Source organism: Vigna angularis, chromosome 1 (genome assembly GCF_016808095.1).
Source record: "Vigna angularis cultivar LongXiaoDou No.4 chromosome 1, ASM1680809v1, whole genome shotgun sequence".
Lineage (NCBI taxonomy): Eukaryota > Viridiplantae > Streptophyta > Magnoliopsida > Fabales > Fabaceae > Vigna > Vigna angularis.
The window spans coordinates 60,468,112-60,488,283 of record NC_068970.1 but is presented as its reverse complement, the minus strand read 5'-3'; the positions used below and the strand labels follow the sequence as shown (position 1 = coordinate 60,488,283).

General features: G+C 32.2%; 1 protein-coding gene across 7 annotated transcripts; it reads right to left on the bottom strand.

Moving 5' to 3' along the window:
• Positions 1-1,349: 1,349 nt before the first annotated feature.
• On the bottom strand, positions 1,350-19,550 carry LOC108323855 (ADP-ribosylation factor GTPase-activating protein AGD3). 7 transcript variants are annotated; one of them, XR_008246202.1, is made up of 22 exons: positions 19,280-19,550; positions 18,968-19,044; positions 17,460-17,560; positions 17,080-17,150; positions 16,543-16,605; positions 14,317-14,361; positions 13,385-13,450; positions 13,231-13,278; positions 13,050-13,145; positions 12,922-12,963; positions 12,084-12,299; positions 11,743-11,874; positions 11,431-11,655; positions 11,269-11,355; positions 10,850-11,185; positions 9,069-9,214; positions 8,907-9,000; positions 5,273-5,438; positions 4,948-5,194; positions 3,169-3,334; positions 2,775-2,867; positions 1,350-1,991 (listed from the first exon to the last, which is right to left on the bottom strand). XR_008246202.1 is itself a non-coding variant. In XM_052871054.1 (20 exons), exons 1-20 carry the CDS (start codon positions 19,322-19,324, stop codon positions 1,883-1,885), a joined length of 2,454 nt encoding a protein of 817 aa, XP_052727014.1. In that variant the 5' UTR covers positions 19,325-19,550; the 3' UTR covers positions 1,353-1,882. The 7 variants fall into 7 exon arrangements, 3 of the variants coding, with proteins under 3 accessions (XP_052727014.1, XP_052727023.1, XP_052727026.1); XR_008246203.1 differs by lacking the exon at positions 1,350-1,991 and adding an exon at positions 2,000-2,033; XR_008246201.1 differs by lacking the exon at positions 2,775-2,867 and having other exon boundaries at positions 1,351-1,991.
• Positions 19,551-20,172: the final 622 nt, after the last annotated feature.

The following is a 20,172-nucleotide window of genomic DNA, read 5'->3' as shown; positions in this document are numbered from 1 at the left end:
TATTGATCACTTGGAAGAATGATAAAATTATAGGTTTGCTAGTTGTAAGTACTAAACATGGAATAGAATGCAAAGTATCACATGGCTAAATTTTGTTTTCACTATTGAAGAGAAATTAAAATTGCATTTTTAATAATTGTTTAGGGTATAATTTCAGGAAAATGAAACTTGAACATAATTAAGTGATTAGAAAGAGAATAAGATGAAGATATCAATTTCCTATATTTAGTTAGACAATTACTCTCCTCTGGATAGTGTTACATTCAATCAAGTGCAGAACATTGTATTGTCATATGATACAATAGTAAATAATTAGGAATATGATAACCGAATATACTTAATTTGTCATTTGAGTTGTAAATTAAAAATATTTGTTAAAACTAAAAAGTCAAACAAAGTATTTAATATAGGTATTTTGTAAGCAAGCCATATCAAATAAGGATAACTATTTACGTGGAACTATGTATTTATTCATGCATATGCACACATAAAGTCACATCATCCATTTGACAATTCTTGTTTTTGGGTCAGGAAAATTACAGCCTTATTCGATTAAATGAAGAATTCTAACAAAATTTTGTAAGAAGGGTTGTCAGAAAAAAAGAATTTGTTGAAGATTGAAATATAATTTTAAAGTAACATATCCTATATTTTAAAAGAAGAAATTGTTTTAATGTTATAGTCTGAAAATAGATTTAAAATAAGAGTAATTTTTGAAGTTAAGGTTGGTTTGATGTAATTGATAGTTGATATTTTAGAAGAAGGGTGAAGCAGGTCACATCAGATTTATATTGTATCCATTTGTGTGGGCATCTATCACCTAAATTCTTAATATAGGTTGGGAGGAAACAAAACTGAGAAAGGAATTTCAAGTTAAAGTGGATAGGCATACCATGACCTCTTTGCTTTGCAAAGATTCATACTCAAACCATAGATGAAGAATTGTTTTTTTTTTTTTAATTTTATTTTTTTGTTGAAGCAATTTATTTTCTCTCTACTTATTACCGTTGGGGAATTTTCGCTATCGGGCTTTCCTTTTTGAATTACTTATTTTGACTTTTTCATTTTCATTTTTCACTTCAACTTATAAACGGAGAATTAAGATTTTTGATTTTTTAATACAATGAAAAATCAAATGTGATAAAAAAAAAGGTTTTTCAAAGTTGAACAAGTAATATGGAGAACCGTGTTAAAACATTTGTATGGAAGAAACATTTACCAGAATTACGCGTGGCGCTGTTTGGATGAAACATGTAAAACGCTGGTCACATGAACCTCTCAAACTGTTAACACATAATTGAAAATGAAAGAAGATAATTTGAAATATTTTATAGACCAAAGAAGCTATGTTTGGGTCGTTTATTTGCTTAAGTATGGCAAAGACATTTTGTAATTAAAAAGTGATTAAATTTTATGCTACCTGATGGAACATTGAACCTAACAATTCTGTCATAATCAGCACTTAATTAAGATTCACGTTTTGGGAAGGTCGTCTCTCCCATTTCTCTTGTTTAACTGGGCCATACTTATTTAAGATCCATGCATTAACCTTTTTTTCCTGTCTCTTTGCCTTCTTGTTTTTTTTTTCGTTTAATAATAATTTAAGTAACTTATATACAGTCCTCTGTTAGAATAGATGAGAATGATTCCAGTTCCTAAAATTTAAGTTAAACATTAAAATAGAGTTGAAACCCCACAATATGAGCCCATCACATCCTTCAATCATGAAGATAATTACTTATAATATGGCCCAATAAAGCTAAACCACTTGCTCCAGGCCCCTTTGTGCTTGTAAGCGTTGCTTAGTTGGTCCTCTATCTTCTGGAGAAGTCACAAAAAGCGTTGTTTAGTAATGGCTGCTTTTAGTAAGATTTTGGGCTTGTTATCTGCTTGTCAAGAGATTGATAATTTCTTTGTCAACGCAGATGGATTCTGATGCAAGCTTAATAGGAGTGTTGCCTTCTTTATCTGCCACATATGTATTGGCTCCCCTGCAAATCTCCGCAAACTTATCAATATTCAGCACAGTATATCTGAGATGACATATAAAGAAAGAAATAAGAATAATAAAAAAAAAACATACAATAATTTAGCATAGTTTAATTAGATTGTTGATAAATTTTAGTCTACGTTTAGAGCAATGAAATCGTAAGAGACTATTCATCACTTAACTTATAATGCTAACTAAGAGTAATTATTGAGATCAGCACGTCTCATTAATCTTCTCGCACATTTGACATGCTAAAAACAAGTCAGAGAAGGGAATTGTTTAATTTATAAATATAACCCTTCCTAACTTTTGCCTCAAATCTTTTTACTTGCTTCATATAAATGATCGCATCAAGATCTCAATACAGGAAGGCCATCATGACATTCATCTATTTTAATTCAAGATTAAGCTCAACATATATGACTAACACAAACCTTATGGACTCGTACTTCACTAGTGCAGAGAATAAATCCTTTTAATCAACACATTCTCTCTACGTAAAGCATCTCGCCTACCAATCTTGTTTTGAATCTTCCTTGATCAATTCTCAGAATTTCATCATTTCGTTTAAAAGTCTATTTACAACTAAACAGTCCAGAACTAATATAGGTATATATATCAAACTCCGAGTATTGTTCTAATGTAGTGATTTCATCTCCTTTTTAATAATATTCAACAATTGAATTTTCTCCTTACTAGATTAGACAATATGCTCGTGGGCTCATCTTTTAGAAGCTCGCTATGAGCTACTAAGGAGAGTGCAATATGATCTGCATTTACATACCTCATTAAGGGTTTGATTGTTCATCTTGTTCCATCATTGACTACATTATAGCCATCATCAACTTATTGTCTAACTCTGCTCCCACTTGATCATCTACATCATAGAAAGTCAGATAGTTTACTAGTCTCTACCTCATTATTTTCCTTCTTAAACTCTCGATTTCTACCAAACACAAATTTTGAACCTTCTTGCATACATGCCATCTCAACTTCATCGAAGATATAATTCTTAAATCTCGACTCGAAAAGACCATAATCTGTAAGCCATAACTCCTTCAAGGTATCCTAAAAGTATGCATTTCACAATCCTAGCTTCTATTTTATCTCATCTAATGTAATCAAAGGTAACAGAGCCAGAGATTATCAAATTCTCAAGGTTCGAGGAATGGACTTACCAAATTTCCAGCGTTTTCACATTTAGAGCAATTGTGAGAAATCCGTTTATCAAGAAACAATGGTAGAAACTTTAGCTCAAACACCTTTGAAACTCCAACACTTAGTAGCATGCATCTCACTCATTCTAGACCATTCTGTCGTGGAATCCCAACCATAGTTTGATACCTGTTAAACAATTATAATCAAAATTCAAGGTCATTATCCATTTTGAACCTCTTCACTGCTTTACTAGTTTGGTTTAGTCGCTTCCATCTTTTGAAGTTTTCAAAGCTTCTTCTTTGATCTTTTGAGGGTAGACCCATAAATTCCTCGAATAATTCTCCACCATTCATATAAGAAGTACGTGTGCTAAAGTGCGAGGAAGTAACAAACAATCACTAGAAATCAACATGGAATTTGACCCTACAAGTTTTGCCATAGATGCATTGCTCACAACATTTTAATTACATAACCTAACCTTATGTGTCTTGCTTCTTGCTTCTATAAATCAACCAATTACTTTTCACTTTACATAACTTAACCTTATGCGTCATAAGTTTATCTTGTCCAGACCGCCTGCTTAGCAGTAGATGGTGAACCATATACTACAGTACAGCCCTCATCATCTTCAACATCCTTTTCTCACATTTGAATACATATCTCTTCTTCTCAAATTGCCAAGGGTATTAGATTCCTTTTCAATTTACATACATGCCTAACTTCATCTAGTAGCTTTTCAGTTCCCTCATGCAATCTAATTCACATTGTAATACTATTGATATTACAGGACTTGTTATTTCCAATGAGAACATATCCTCCTTCATGTTCTGTGGACTCCTAGAACCACAAATGATTAGAGGTCATGTGGAGTGAACATCTTGGTTCGTTATCCACCTAACATCATCAATACCATTAGACACTATAAGAATCTTTAATGATTTTTAACCTTATTCTACTAAAAGTCATTTATGTACCAACCCACTTTAATTTTACATCCGCACATTCAAATATCACAACCATATCTTTGTTTTCCTTTTAAAGTATTTATTTTGACGACTTAAACAAACCATTTAATTTTTTTTTTCAAAATATTTATTTATTTTTTATTTCATTTTAAGTTTAATCTGACTGATAGAAAAGATATATATATATATATATATATATATATATATATATATATATATATATATATATATTTGAATTTTTAAGTTATAAAATTATTTATTTCATAAAATAATTGTGGATAAATGACATAATATTTAAAAACAATCATATAAAATATAAATATTTAATGTAAAATAATTTATGGCCAAATATGTAAACTATGCCTATTATTTAACCATTTTTATCCTTTAAAATTTGATATTTGATTTTTTTGATTCTGTTGTCTTTCCACCATTATTAAAAAGTGACATGACAGATCAAATGTGAGATCATCTTTTAACAAATAATACTGATGATGGGGACAAACAAAAAAAAATTATATTATGAAAACTAATAAATTATTTTTATGAAAAAAAATAACAAAAAAAAATATTATATAGATATAATATAGAAACCGTTTATATATTTAAACCATGTTCTTTCTATGCAATAAATAATTTACGTTTTCTATGAAATAAAGATACGCAGGAGATATAATGTGGTAGAGAATGCTTTTTTAGTATCGCCAAAGGTTGTAACCTCCTCCTGTAGGCAGAGTAAATGTGAAGTTGATCCATTGACTAAATGGGAATTTAGGATATAGAATTTTATGACTAAAAATCTTTGGATATATAAGAAAACGTCCAATTAATTACCTCGAGATAAGCACTTTTGCAGCTGCATTCTTCCCTCCAATAATAGAACAATGAAGTGGTGTCCGACCTCTAGAATCGGAAGCATTTATATCTGCCCCAAGCTGTAGGAGTAGCTCCACCATGCCAATGTCACTATTTAGGCAAGCCAGGTGAAGCGCGCTAGAGCCATCTTTTACGTCCTCAACGACCTGATTTTCACTTTGAGATGCAATGTTTGAATTACTTGAAGCCATGTCCAAATTGTCACCTGCACAGCACCTCATTACTTGTTTTTTCCACTAGAAAAACTTTGCTGGAGTTGAGACTTCTGAACAAGAAGACATACCAGACAATGCTTGACAACCGATGGCATTGACGTCAACATTCGACTTAACAATAAGCTGGTACACTGCTTTTTTGTCATTTGCACAGATGCTTTCCTGCAACTGTTGCGCTAGTGAATGGATAGGGTGGCTATCCGTGATCCGGGGAATAAATATTTTCTCACAATACTGCAATATTAAACTTCAGTCAAGTAATACTTCAAGATTAAGATTGCCACTAAATGCTAAAAGTTATCTATGGAGGGAGAAAAAGTAAACTTAGGTTTCAAACGTCATTTAGCATTGTAGGATAAAGACTGGTTAAATTTTCTTGACTGGGATTTGATTTGATCTGATTTGATCCGAGATTAACTATCTCCGAAGGGTTTTGGTAAAACTCCACGCTAAATGTCTTGGTGCTAAATATAGTTAGTTTGCTTGGATTAAGTTTTTTTGCAAACACTGCTAGAAAAAGATAATATGAACGAAAAATGAAATGTATATATTTTATGCTAAAATAGACCATCACAAACCAATTTATAAAAGTTATTTTGGATTAGTTTCATCAAAAGCTGATTTTAACTTTTAAACAAAGTCAATTTCATATTAGATTTTTCTTATTGTTTTTTTAAACTTAAAAATACTTATGGAGAAGTTTATTCAAATTGTACCTAAATCTTTTAAAAAATCGTAAAAAAAAACAATGAGATTAGTTATGGTTAGAGATTCAAAAGAAAGGTAGGAATAATCTCTCCAACATACTCTTGAACATTTGTTAAAATTAATAGATCTTTTCCCAATTTTGTGGTTAGAAAGTGTTTTTTTTGTAACATTTCCCTTCTTGGTTAATCATTAAGACTGTTCCTGTATGTTTTGTACATGTGTAACAACAAATCCAAATCCTTTTGGTTATATCGCATTTATAAGCAATTTTAAAATTACTTTCCAACCAAAGATTAATCTTGAGTTATCTGTCTAAACATAAAACTCATTCTTTCAGTAATAATTGTTTTCAGAAGTAATTGTACCAAATCATCCACCCACTTTTTTCGAATTATGCAAAATGGAGAAAGGAATTGTCTACTTTCAATAATCTGTTGTGTTAGATTTAACTTATTTTTATGAGCTTTCTAAGAGCTTTTGAAAAATAAGTTATTCTTTTCCCTAATATAATTACTACCAAATATGATACCATACCCTCTTCAATGACTATTGGGACACTATGCTATATGCGGTAGAGTTAAAAAATGTAACAGTTATAAAGCTATCAATCTTATCTGGTCACGTTTTTTTTGGGGAAAGTTAGTAAGCAACTCTAAACTTGTAAACTAGACCAAACTAGAACACAATGTGGCCATTTACTCTATCTATGACTATATAATCTTGTATAGTTACGAAAAAAAGGTTCATTAATTGTGTTTTCACGTAACCAATACTTGTTCATACAAGATTCCATAGAACTTAAAGCACATTCAACGCACAAACCCATTTCTACTATGTTCTATTAGCGCGAGTCCTTATATAATAACTTGCAAAGATCAGCTGTCCAATCCCTTAGTTCAAGGCTCAACCTTATTTTTAGTCGTGTCCCAAAATTCCTCCTACTTGTATAGTCTATATATTTAAAAGTAAAACATAATAAAAATATCACCGTTCTACATGGCGTAGGAGCATGATCTGGGGACCCCCTACAAGAACAAACGGAAGCCTATGAAGAATTTGGATGGATTGAAATAATTTCTGGGATAAATGTGACATGGTTAGAGGCATATTCTTGTCTCAGAAAATATGTGTTGGACCTATTTTCTGAGGTGAGGTTGTTGGATTATAAACCAACAAATACTCCAATACCCTGAAATGACAAATTCACAGAATACATAGACCAAATGAGGTACTAAAGGTTAGTAGGAACTTATTTATTTGTCACATACTAGTTCAGATATTGCCTATGGTAATTGTAATGAGCCAATTAATGCATAATCTAAGTGTGAAACATATGGATGCAATGAACGGAATACTGCAGTATTTAAAATCCTCACCACAGGAAGGGGTTGATGTTCTCTAAGAATAATCACTTGAATGTTAAAGGAAAAACAAAATGCAGATTGGGCAGGTAACATTCTAGATAGGCAACCCTCAGGCTATATAATTGCACATTGGGGGGAATATTCTAGATAGGCAACCCTCCGACTAATTTACATTTGTGGGAGGCAATTTAGTTATATGAAGAAGCAAAAAGCAAAAGATAGTAGCTTTTTTCTTGCGCTGAGTTTAGGGGCATGACAAATGAATAGCGTGAACTATCATGACTTATAAGGTTATTAATGACAATGGGATTTGGTCCCAACATGGGGATTAACCTGTTTTGTGACAATAAAGCTGCAATTGAAATCTCACAAAAACCCTATTCAATATGGTCGAACAAATGTAGAGAAAGATAGACATTTCATCAAGCAGAATCTCAAAGGAGAAGATTATTCAATTTCCTTTTGTTGAGTTGGAAGACTAGTTGACAAATTCCTTACGAATACAGTTTCTAGAAATTACTTCTATGATTCTCATGACAAATTGGGCAGTAAAGATATTTATGCACCAACTTGAAGGGATAAGTGTTTGCGGCAGTCATTAGAATCACTAGAAAATAGGAACCTAAACTTAAAATTCAGCTGTCAAATCCCTTAGTTCAAGGATCAACCTCACTTTTAGCCGTGTAGGCCATTAAGCCTAAAGTTACTCCTACTATCAATTTATCCTCTGAAATTTTTTCAAAAGTTAAACAAAATAAAAATGCCTCTGTTCTACCATGTTCTAAATTCAACTATAATTAGGAGAATGGGAAAGCCAAGGATCACAACCTTGACCCCTTGGTTATAGAGACCTTGATACCATGTCAAGAACAACGTCTTCAAACTTCGAAGAGCTGGAGTTGAAGGTTCATGAATGATTCCAGTGCATCTCTAACAATCACATAATGATTCATTTAATTGATGTTTCATCTTAAAATCAATTGGCATTAAGTGAAGTTGCCTAAAGATATATTGTACTCCTAGAATAGTGAACGAATGGGTTAAGTGAAAAAAAGAGATATTGGATTTAATTTGAGACTTCACAAATCCGGAAATTGGTGAAAGAGAAGAGGAAAGGGACATTTGATGTGAGACTTCGAAACACACCCTTCCACACATGCCCTCTAATCAGGCAAGCTTCCTAAAATAGGCAATTAATGAGATAAGCTATAGGCTATCATACTATATCAGATTTCATCTTAAAACTAATTCAGATTAGGTGAAGTTGTCCAATAGATATATAAGCCGCACTCCAAGAATTGAGAAAGGCGACGTAGGACTTCCCAACAATATTATCATATCACAAAGGTAACAATACTAGATATCTGCGGATGAAATATGATGCTCAATTCTTCGTACTGGATGCACAACTTTCACTTCTAAAAAAAGTCAATACCTTCACATATAAAGGGTATGTTTCTAGATCACTAAGTTATTTCTTAAGTCCTTTGAAACCTTTTAGGTACTAAAATAAAATACGCTTATTAAAGTCAAACAAGGCAAGCTTTACTTATAGTTGAGGGATTCGAGGTCCATCCATCTTTCTAACAACATAAAATAGCAAAGGAAACTAGAAATGTTCTTGGAATACCTTTGCATGAATGAACATTTCCTTTACTAAAATCGGATCATCATGTTTTGGCTTTCTTGCATGGAATATCTCCTCTTCATTTTCCTTGGATGAACTACATTGCAGGTGCTAGTTAGCAATAACCAAATCATAGATAATCCCATCAACTTTAGGAGTACTTACCTAGCAAGGGTGTCTACAGTTTGCAAATTACCCTGTGAATGCAACAACTCCTCCCAAACTGAGTTTGAAAAAAGATTGCCTAGTGATTTAAGCATACTTAAGACTGAGGAATCCCAAACTTTAACATCGAGTGTCAGCGATCTTACCTGCCAAGAATATTTCCCAACTTAGTTGCAAAAGTGAGAATCAAAACAAAAGGATTTCTTTTTTTCCCTTTTTACAGATAAAGAAGAAAGTAATGTTAGATTCAGATGTTCAAAATATATCTATAGGCTAGAAATAAATATTTAAATATTTGTGGATTGATTGTAAATTGATTAATCATCCAAAACCCGTAGTAGTTTAATATTAAAATTTGAATCTGACATTACTCCACGTCAACAGAAAGTCTTATTAAACTTACTCCATTTAATAACTTCTAAAGATTAGATTTCATTAATCCAAAATATGATTTGAGAGATTATAATAGTAGACCGCAAAACATTGTATAATTTAACAACAGACTGATATTTCACCAATTAACTTTGTTTTGAGATGGCCATGAATAAGGATGAAAAAGAAAAATTCGTACTCACATATATCTATGAATAAAATTTGTTATGGAAAGGTAAGGATACCTTAAACGGATACCAACTAGTAGGTACGCTAAATTATATTAAATTTAAATCTACATACACTAATAATTTAACCTATTCTAATCCTTTAGAGTGTGATTTCATTGAATTGGGTATTTTTATTTGGACGTGCCTCTTAAACTTTCTAAAAAGATTAATTTTATTTAGACTAATATTTTGAGTGCTATTTATTTAGACTTATGTTTTAAGTATTATTTATTTGGGATTATACTTTAGAGTGCAATTTTATTTGAATTTATAATTTTGGAGTGCAATTTATTTGAGTTTATACTTTTAAAGTAATTTTAAATAAATTTTACATAAATTTATTTAAAAACAGATAAAATAATCCTTTTAAAAAGGTATCTACTAGTATTAATGGATTACCACAAATATGAAAACTTTTGTGGGTTTTTCTTTACCGGGTAATGGGCAGGGTTTTTCTTGGCAGGAAGGTATGTCATAGGTACTATCTTGACCCGTTATGATCCCTAACTATGGATTTTTTTTCTAAAATTTGACATGCGTACTTATCAAGATATCACATGATTCAACAGTTCACTTAGAACAAGTTGATTGCTTTGCAAATAGGGTCTAATTTGACTAAAGTAACTCCGTAAAGACTTCTAACAGACAGAAATAAAAAGAAAAAATGAAATGAATTTCATCATAAATTAAAATTAGCTAATAAGCTAATTTGTAAAAGGTCGTATATAACTTCTCTAAAGTTTTATTTTTTTAAGTTGTGCGCAAGCTAATTTTAGCTTATGGAGAAGTTCATTTCACTTTTTCTAATTTTTCCCTTTCAAAGTCCATATGTAGAAGTTTGCCCAAACAGAATACACCCAATATATATGCTGCATTCTTGGTTTAGAATGGCTAAGTGTTGTCAATTTCTCTAGGAACTTGTTAGATGCTAACCTTAGAATAAGAAATTTAGTCCAAAAAAATTCTGCCATTGGTACATGGACTTATTTTCTCCTAGAATAACTTCCCTAAATAACACGATCATTCTCCATATATATGTAGACAATAGAAATTAAAGTGAGGGCTGAGGAAGTAGGTCTTCTAACCTTGTCTCAAGCTTTTATTCAGTGAATTTTGACAAAACATGAACCATATACAACATTAAATTGTAAGATTAAATGTGCGGCCTCAAATACTTACTTTTGATATATGTACACCAAGATTACGATGAACACCAGAACACTCAATGCATATGAGGATGCCAAGGTTTAAGGATGCCCACTCTGGTTCAGGTTTACCACAATCAGCACATTTATCATTTCCGCTCACACTTCTAAGAACATCAATTGGCTTTTCAATTCTCAGAGTGTGTGTATGTAAGTTCATACTTCTAGACGAACGTAAGTGCTTAGTACGGGTGGTTTTATTCAATGCAGACTTCGTTCTCAAAGCATGATCATCATCTGGATAACTTTCTGACTTTTCAATATTGTCATCAGAGTGAGAGTCGTCGTTTTCTGAGTCAGCTGAGGGAGGCTGTCACATAATTGTTTTACAATTGTATTAAAATTGAAATAGGCATCAAAAGATGCATTTAAAAGAAACTAACTATTATGTACCGTTCCTAGTGTCTGGACAGTCAACAAGGTAGCAATTACTCCATTTATCTTTTGCATCCAATCCATCTGGTCCACTGCATTTTCTGCCTACAGTTCCCCTTAGTATCATTGTAAGTAATAATTAATGCCCAAACTATAAACCGAAAGCTTTGGTATAAGTACCTGCAACGTATAGTTCTTTGTAGGCGAAATAATCCTGAAGCAGAATCTCAAATCTGACTGATCAGCATCAACCTTGATTGTTGATGTCAGCAGGTTAACTGTATGACGTGCTATGGATCTTTCATCATGAACGCCTCCATGGTAATGAGAAGAAAGCCATCGACTTAGAATTCCAGAACCATTTTCAACGCCGCTATTCCTCTTTGGAGATGGTTGATTGCTGCCCTGAAACGGGATGCTCAGCATTTATTTAGAAGAATGAGCATTACGTAGTTTACTGTACTAAAAGTCCAGTTCTAGTTGGTGACTTACATATGACCCGCTCCATGGCTTGCGGTAGTAGTACAACATTCCCCGACTGTCAAGAACAAAATACCTTCTTTTCCAATCAGCTCTCAAATTGGAGGATCGTTTTGAAAGATGCCCTTGCCGAATGATTTGAACCTATCATTGTGATTTTGGAGTCAGTATAGCTGAGATGTCAAAGGTTATAAAGATGTTTAACATGAACTTATTTGAAAAGGGATGAACAAACAAAAAAGAACAGGACTTGGACTCATAAAAGTTTCTTTTGGCCAGTAACAAGACAGATTGAGAAGCTGAAAAATGAAGTAGAAAATAATCTTAGAAAAGGATGTCATGTTCTAAAATACCTTTCCATTCGCAGCAGATTCCATTACTACATCTGCTGCCTCATTTGATATCCTAGAAAATGGATGTGTAGAGTCTCCAAGAAGAGAACCATAGGGACCACTCAAGGATAACCTACTTTCTTCATAAGCTTGTTTCTTGTAGTCTTGCATTCTTTGATAAAGTTGAATCTGTTCGTTATTGTAATTTTCTCTTGACTGATGTACATAATCCATAATCTGCAAGTAAAATATTTTGGCATTTTAACCCTCCCTCTTAAGCAAAAAGTTAAGAAAAAGGTTCTGTTTTTTCAGCAACCATAAGCAATGAGCACCCTTTGTGCAAAATATCTTGCCTCACAAGAAGAAATATTAGATCTCAGTTTCTTATTCTAGCCACTAAATTGAGCAAAATCATTTCAATAATAAAAAAAGACACCTCAGATACAGGACAAATAACCTACCATTTAGTAAAAATTTCAGGAACACTAGTCATAATTCAAATAAAAAGTTTTGTTTTATACTTGAAAACAAACGTGTCACCCTGGTTAACTGGTGCATTTCAAGTCTGGATGACCCTAAAAATTATACTAGCAATTCCATGAGTTAAGCTAACCTAATAGTCAAATGATAGAACATCAACTATGTCTTTCGGCCTGCTTGCTCCTCATTGGCTTTCAGTTCTAGAAAAATCAAAAACAAAATGGCATCTATTTATCTGTGGAAAAGAACTACATGTACAATTAGCAGTCAAGTTAAAATAAAAATAGGGAACTAATAGCATCTCGCTATCTGTGAAAAGAACTATGCCTACTACTATCAGTAGTCAAGTTAAAATAAGAAATAGGGAATTGAGCAAAACCTCATTGATGAAAGGTTCCATCTGATGCAATAGCTGATACCCCTGCAAGAGAAGTGCTTTCAGATTCAGTATACGTGCAATATTAATACAAATGGAGAAAGTTCCATATATGTGACTATGCCATACACCTGTTGAAAGTATCGAAAATGAGCATCCATAATTCCAGTTACAGCCTCTAAAAACTCGAATCTCTTCTTCACCTCAACGTTATTAAGAGTGCCAACCTAGACAATTAAGTATATCATGTGGTTACCTAACAACATATCTTTCATTTTCTAAGTAACATCTCTCCAGTGCTGCTTAAATTACCAAATTGAAACGGGCTTCCTCAAATGATGCTCTTGCCTCCTGCAGTTCCTGGAATGTCTCTACCAAATTAGATTCAAAAGGATCACAGTACTCACGACATATAATTTGATCAATTTCCAAATCAAACATTCCAAAGAAAAGCTGTTGGAAATACCTCTTCAATGACAGTGGCAATGTCAATCTTAGTACTTTTTCTGAGTGACATAAATTTTTCACGTGCCTGTAACACATCCACATTGTTTGCAGGTTATGACCAAGGCAAATGTAAGTAAACTTTCCACAGCACTACATACACACAAATTCACATACTCCTTCAAAAGTACTACAAAATCTATTTGAACTTTTGAGATTTAATTCTCCAGTTAAAATACAAGTACTTCCCGAGGGTTGTATCCCAGGGAATTGTGTAGATTGATCATGCAAAATAATAAATTAAAATGAAAGTACTTCAAGGTTCCATGAAATGACAATTACTAAAAGATAGCACTTGAAATAGTGACTATTGATTTAAGAAAAAAATTGAAAACTTCTAATATGAAACTGCAAGGTCAATTTCCATAATACCATTCAATTATACCCATTATAATATGAACGCTTTCTCTCTCAATAATCAAACGTTGATGCATCAAGATGAAATTTCAACAAGTAAAAAAGAATTTAAAATTATTAAACACTGATGGTCACTTACTAGCATCAAGACAATACAAATTTCTGTGAATTGCAAAAAGTGAATTATATTTATTATTATCATACTCCTGGATCAGTTAAAAAGAGAAGCAATTAGGTTTCTTATTTAGTATATTGTATATATCAGAGATAGACATGTGGCAGAAACAAAATATATGGTAAAATGTATTTTATATCCAACAAGATGTGGTTTTAGTCCTTCCATTTTAAAATAAGTGATTTCGGTCCTTATTTTTCAGAGGATTTTGACACCAAATCCTCCCCATTTCGAAAAACAAAAGGACCAAACCCACCAGTTTTAAGTGTAGGATTTAAAACTAATTTTGACACAAACTCAACAGACTTAAAACACATTTTACCCAAAATCTATAGATGCAGAGTTAGTATGGAAACGAGGACCTGATCATATACAAGGGAGGATTTATCAAAACGTTTACGAGCTTCCTGCAAGCAATGCTTGAAGCATTAGTATTATATAAATAAGTAAAAACTATACTAGTAGTCAAGTAGATGCAGCAAAATATGAATGTATTCTCATGTAGAAAGCAAACCTCAGGTCAAAAAGTGTTCACTTTAAAATTGAACATTGATAATTTTACCATGAATAGTTTTGATTGGCATTCTTCTCATGAAGTTATTTAATCACACATTTTATAGTAGTTATAGTTTCAACTCCATTTTTTCCACACCAAATAAAATTGCAGCTAGATGCAAAAAAAGAGGTGATTTTTTTAACCATTTACATTTAAATGAACAAAAGCATTATTTGTTGTCTTTGTATATTATGCTAAAAGACTATGAGTACCAATTGAATTTTGGTCAAGAATACAGTGTTCTTATTTCTTCATTTGAAAGTTGACACCTAGTACAGAGTAAAAATGTTTGAACTTGCATGTGAAGTAAGATCTTCTCAATGTCATCTCTTTCGTGATCAGTTATATTTCTGTTTTCTGTACAGTGGCTATCCTAATCAATGTTTACTCTTTCCAAGTAGCCCCAGTTAGTTTGTTGATGTAAGACTATATCTGTTTTGTTGAGCTTTAACACTATAAATACTGGTTGTGATCAGAAGCTAATCCAACGGTGCATTAATACAGAAAAATTCTAATGAGTGTTTTCTGTTTCATTGTAGCTTCAGTTAGTTTGTTGATGTAAGACACTATAACTGTATGTCTTGTTGAGCTTCAACACTATAAATACTTGTTGTGACCAGAAGCTAATCCAATATTGCATTTCAACACAGAAGATTTTTATACATCAATATACCACTCCGTTTTCTTTCAACTATATTACACATAGCAACCTCAAATTAATAACTGTCCTACAACAAATAAAACTCTAACTGACACACCAATTGCACAGTCTCTATAACATTTTAAATAATGAATCAAGCCTTACTAAGATTGAATTGCCTTTGGTTCCTCCTAACATACACCTTTAACGATTTCCTAACTAAAAATTCTGTCTTGGTACCAAATCAAACGAAAAACAAAATAATCATGATAGGGTAACCTAGATACAATATAATCATGATAAATAGGATAACCTAGACACAATATAATCATGATAAATAGGGTAAATATTCTAACAATATTGAAAAGGAGTTGGAGTATTAAATGTTATCATTCAATAATTCATGTTAGAGTTTATAATCATATGTAGCTATGGTGATTAGTCAATATTAGGATACAAGTTAGCAAATGATTATTAAGCTCTATGTTAGGCTCTAATTACTCCCTTGATGGCTCCGTTAAGGAATATTAAACTATCCCATTGTGATATTAGTTCAAATATATAAAACAGAATTGGACAATTGAAGTCAACATACAAAGAGTTGTACAATATTTGAGAGAGGAAAGTCAACATCATACTGTTATTAATGTATAATAATCAACGCTACCCAAAGGTTTTGTTAAGATAACCACTTTAAGCCTAACTTAGGCTTACAAAACTGTTTGAAATGTAAGGTTTATACCTATTTATATACTCTCAATTGATCTTATCTCTAATTGATGTGGGACTTTCAACACACCCTTCTCATGTCAAAACATTTACATCTCGAGCGTGGGACTAAACATTAATAGATGGTCCGATAACACCCAAAAGAAGTTGCAACAATAGATTCAACAAACAACAAACTTCGTTAAAATAGACTCTATTACGATGTTAAGAAATAGGTTTTAAAACTAATTCAACCTTACAAAAGTGGCTTGTAAGATGAGACTTGCACCCTGTCATCATTCTTTACAAAAAAACATGAAAGATATTGTCATCATGTGCCACGTAAGCAAAAGATAATATCATAAAAAAGAAGAATTGGTAGGAACGAAAAGAAATTACAAGAATGAAAATAAAAGCAATACGTGAACAAAAATAAAAGGTTACGTGTTCAAATATATAAAACTAAATATTAAAAATAATAAATAAATCAACAATATGATATATCACTGAGCAATAGTTTTTGTGCCTAAATTTTGTTCTTTTAATATGTGTATTTTCTTTTCACTTTTAGTACTTGTAATACTTTATCAGTCTATCTTGTTAGAACAAAAATTGAAACATTTAGATAAACCCAAAAAAAAAATATGCTAAATTACATGGACTAGAATCTTTTTTGCACTATACCTTGACTTCATTGATGTCAACATTGACAATCGGTTGTAACCGATGATTGAAAATGTACTCTACCTGAGAAGAAAAATCAATTTAATCAGTATAGTAATATCAGTTACAGTAATGCATTAAATATAACAGAAAGGGGAGGAGGATGGGGTAGAGAGAGAGAGTTTTGAACAAAAATACTTGCAATAATAGAAGCATAAAAATACTAAGGCACAAGTTTCCTAGGTTAATTGTTTATCTTACCATCATTGGTCAAACTTTATTGTTCTGAAATATATAGTGATTAATTTAGGATAAGTATGCAAGTGGACCGTCAATCCTATGAAGTAATTGTCATTCTACAAACTATAACTGCCCACTCACTGTTATTAAATTAAATAATGTAAGGTATAGATGCCACTACACGTCCTCTTCTGGAATAAAATAATTTCCAAATAGGAGTTTCTCGGAGCAGTGTTTCCAGTTAAAATATAAAAACCTACCCTCAAAGTGCAATACACTGCTAAAGAAAAAGAAAGACGATTACAGATAAATCATTACTTGTAACCGGAGCAGTTCCTTGTATGTACTGATTTCTCTCAATGCTAGAGTATATTTGGTCAAAACAGGTCCTGAGAATACCAAACAAATATATCAATATCTATAGCCAAAGATAAAATTACATTCAATGAAACTTACCTATTTTCATAGGAAGTACATGGGTTAAAAAATCATGGCAAAGAGTAAATTAATCAAACATGCTTTAGAATACTTAAGCAACTTCAACTATATTTCCTACCTCATTTACTGGTTTAAAAGTTAAAAGTATCTTGCAAGCAATAGAGCATACAAAGCAACGATATAACTTGTTGTACTCTGCCTAATTTTCATTTGGCTCTATAAGACAAGGCAAGTGGGAGGGAAAGACCCCCAAGGCTTACCTCCCAAAGCAATAAAATGAGGATCATTCTGCCCGCCTCCGAAGTTTTCTATGGCACTTGCAAATGCGATGTCCCCATCATATGCCTCTCCAAGACCTTCCCTAAAAAGTGTTAAGAATACCAAGCAATAAGTTTTAGAATGCAAGAACTGTGGCTATATAATCAGCCATAGGTGTCAAAACTATTCCTTGATCAGATCAAGTGTCATGAAACAAATTGTAAAGCTTGCAATAAATGTAGGTAGTATCCAAAAAAAAACATTTTTATAGAATCTCATAGTTCACACAAAGCAAGAAAACCATTTGCATTAACTTTCTTTCTCCTAGTTCCAGCTCTATTTTCTGATACAACTTGAAAACTAAAGACCTTATGCGGTCACTCTGTTTGGTCATACTTTTACACGTACATCCAAAAGTTGAAAAATTGCCATAGTTATATTGAGCTCAAAATTTTTTTAGATATGCTTTAAAATATCTTGGTTAAACCATGAAGCAATCAACACAAGATAGAGTTTTTAACTACTTGGTTGTTTGAAAACTTTTAGGATAGAACCATGATATAAGAATCTCAGTATAAGGTAATTCTTCGCTCTTAGCACATTTGCTTGATTACTGTCATACTTATCACAACTTCAACAACCAAGACAAAAAAAAAAAACTAGTGTTGTTTGAATAACGGCATGTATTAAATAAAAGATAGAAACATGACAGAATTTAAACAACCATACCCTTTCTCTAAATTATGTTAAACTGTTTAGTGGCTTACAACACTTAACGTTATGGGCCTCTGATGAAAAAGAGAAGTAATCGTTGTACTATCATGAGGCCTTGCAGGTTTCAAGTTTCAACATGCAGTTCCCAGAGTGGAAATGAGTTAAAGGAAGCTTATCATGGTAGTTTGCCCTTTCTTAATTTATATTTTAATTTTAAATTGATTGAGGTAGATGCCTTATTAGGTATGAGTATAATGATTACCTAGTTGTGCTGAAAACTTCACTTATTTCTAACCGTTATTCCGAAGTTATCCAAAGATAAAACCTAGAGAACTAAAGTTATGTATGAGTAAACTTCTCTATGATAATTTATTATAATGTATGGTTGCAGAAAAATGGAACGAATGAAAAGTAAAATTTCTTCTCGTCTAATTCTCCGTCCTCCCGATATTGGGAAGTTTTAAAAAGTGAGGAAGATTAGTTAAAATATACTTACTATAATAATTAAAATACTCTTATTTATGTTTCGAACTTTAAAATTAAAGACACTAAAGTAAATTAGTTTTTGAAACTCCGTCACTGCCCACCAAACAAGAAAATGGTTACCACTCCATCAAAATACTATTTCTCCACACCTTCCAACCATCATAATGCATAGTTAATTTTAGCCAATGGAAGAAGCTAAATTCATCTTAGCTTATCTACTTTTTTCTACAAGAAAATAAAAAGTTTATCCAAACATTATACAAACGTCCAAATTCAAATTAACAACGAGAAGAATGCGAATAAAACTCACATATACTTTCGACATCCTTTATAGAACTTGCAGCATCTCACACGCAACGATTCTGCACTTTCCTCCAAACACTGCATCTGCATCCACAACCAGCCACACGATTTATCAATTCACCACCTTATTTTTCTCTACCAACCACGAAACACGTTCTCAACACTTTCAACAACCAACACAACACGTCTTCATTAATTTAAACAAAAACCGTCACATAAAATATCGCGAGATGCAGAATGCGCAATAGCTACCAAACCAACGAAGACACCACGTAAAACAACAAAAACAATCAACGGAACGGAAGAGCGAGAGAATAACCTGTTGACGGAACATCGGAGTGTCATCGAGATTCGCGAAATGCATTTTTTTCAGAAATCGTGCTCGAATTGGCAGAGAAAGGGATCGCTATAACGGTTGGTTTCCAAGAGAGAAAGAAAAAAGAGAATGAGAGAGAACGCGAAAGTGAAAAAAGAAATTAATGAATATTATTTATATTAACATTTGGAGGGAAAGAAAGAAGACGGTTAAGAGGGTTCGCTTTGCGATATTTCATCTCTGTCGTTCACTGAAATTTCACGCGCCCTTTTTTGTTTTCTTACATGGATTGTTGCAAAAACGATGTTTCTTTTTTGTGTGGATTGAAATGCTACAAAACGACGTGGCATAGGAGACACGTGTCGCTCTCAGCCATGGGTTTTGGTGGTGCGTGCATGCATCCACCGTTTTTATGACTTTGGTCTGCTCTGATTACTGGTGCATTAAAATGGATTCATTTCATCTTTCATAATATACATTATTCTTTAATGCTGCACGTGAAATTGGGAGGAGCATCCTTCCTTGCCAGGGGAAAAAGACTACACTTATGCCTAATTATTATCTTATTATTTATATATGTATATCTCAAATATAAACAAAGTGGTTAATGGATCGACACCAAAATTAAAATAATATTTATTATCATAAACTAAAATACGAGTATTTTAGTAAAAAATCAATGCAAGAATAATTAGAAAATAGTCTTATAGAAGAAAGATTAAAAAAAAAATTAAAAAGCAGTACTTATAATTGGTGTATATATTATAATTAGAATTTTATCAACTTACTTATAATTAATGTTTTCTCAATTGTTTTAAAATATTCATAGTTATCACTGAGGCGAATGTAAATCCGAGTAGAGTACATTTTATTAAAATGCAATAAGAGGACACAAA

Coding starts and splice junctions, on each gene's coding strand:
- LOC108323855 (XM_052871054.1), bottom strand. CDS start 19,324: ATGCATTTCGCGAATCTCGATGACACTCCGATGTTCCGTCAACAG. Junction 13,146..13,230: donor AGGAAGCCCGTTTCAATTTG/GTAATTTAAGCA, acceptor TTAATTGTCTAG/GTTGGCACTCTTAATAACGT. Junction 11,656..11,742: donor AGCCATGGAGCGGGTCATAT/GTAAGTCACCAA, acceptor ATCCCGTTTCAG/GGCAGCAATCAACCATCTCC.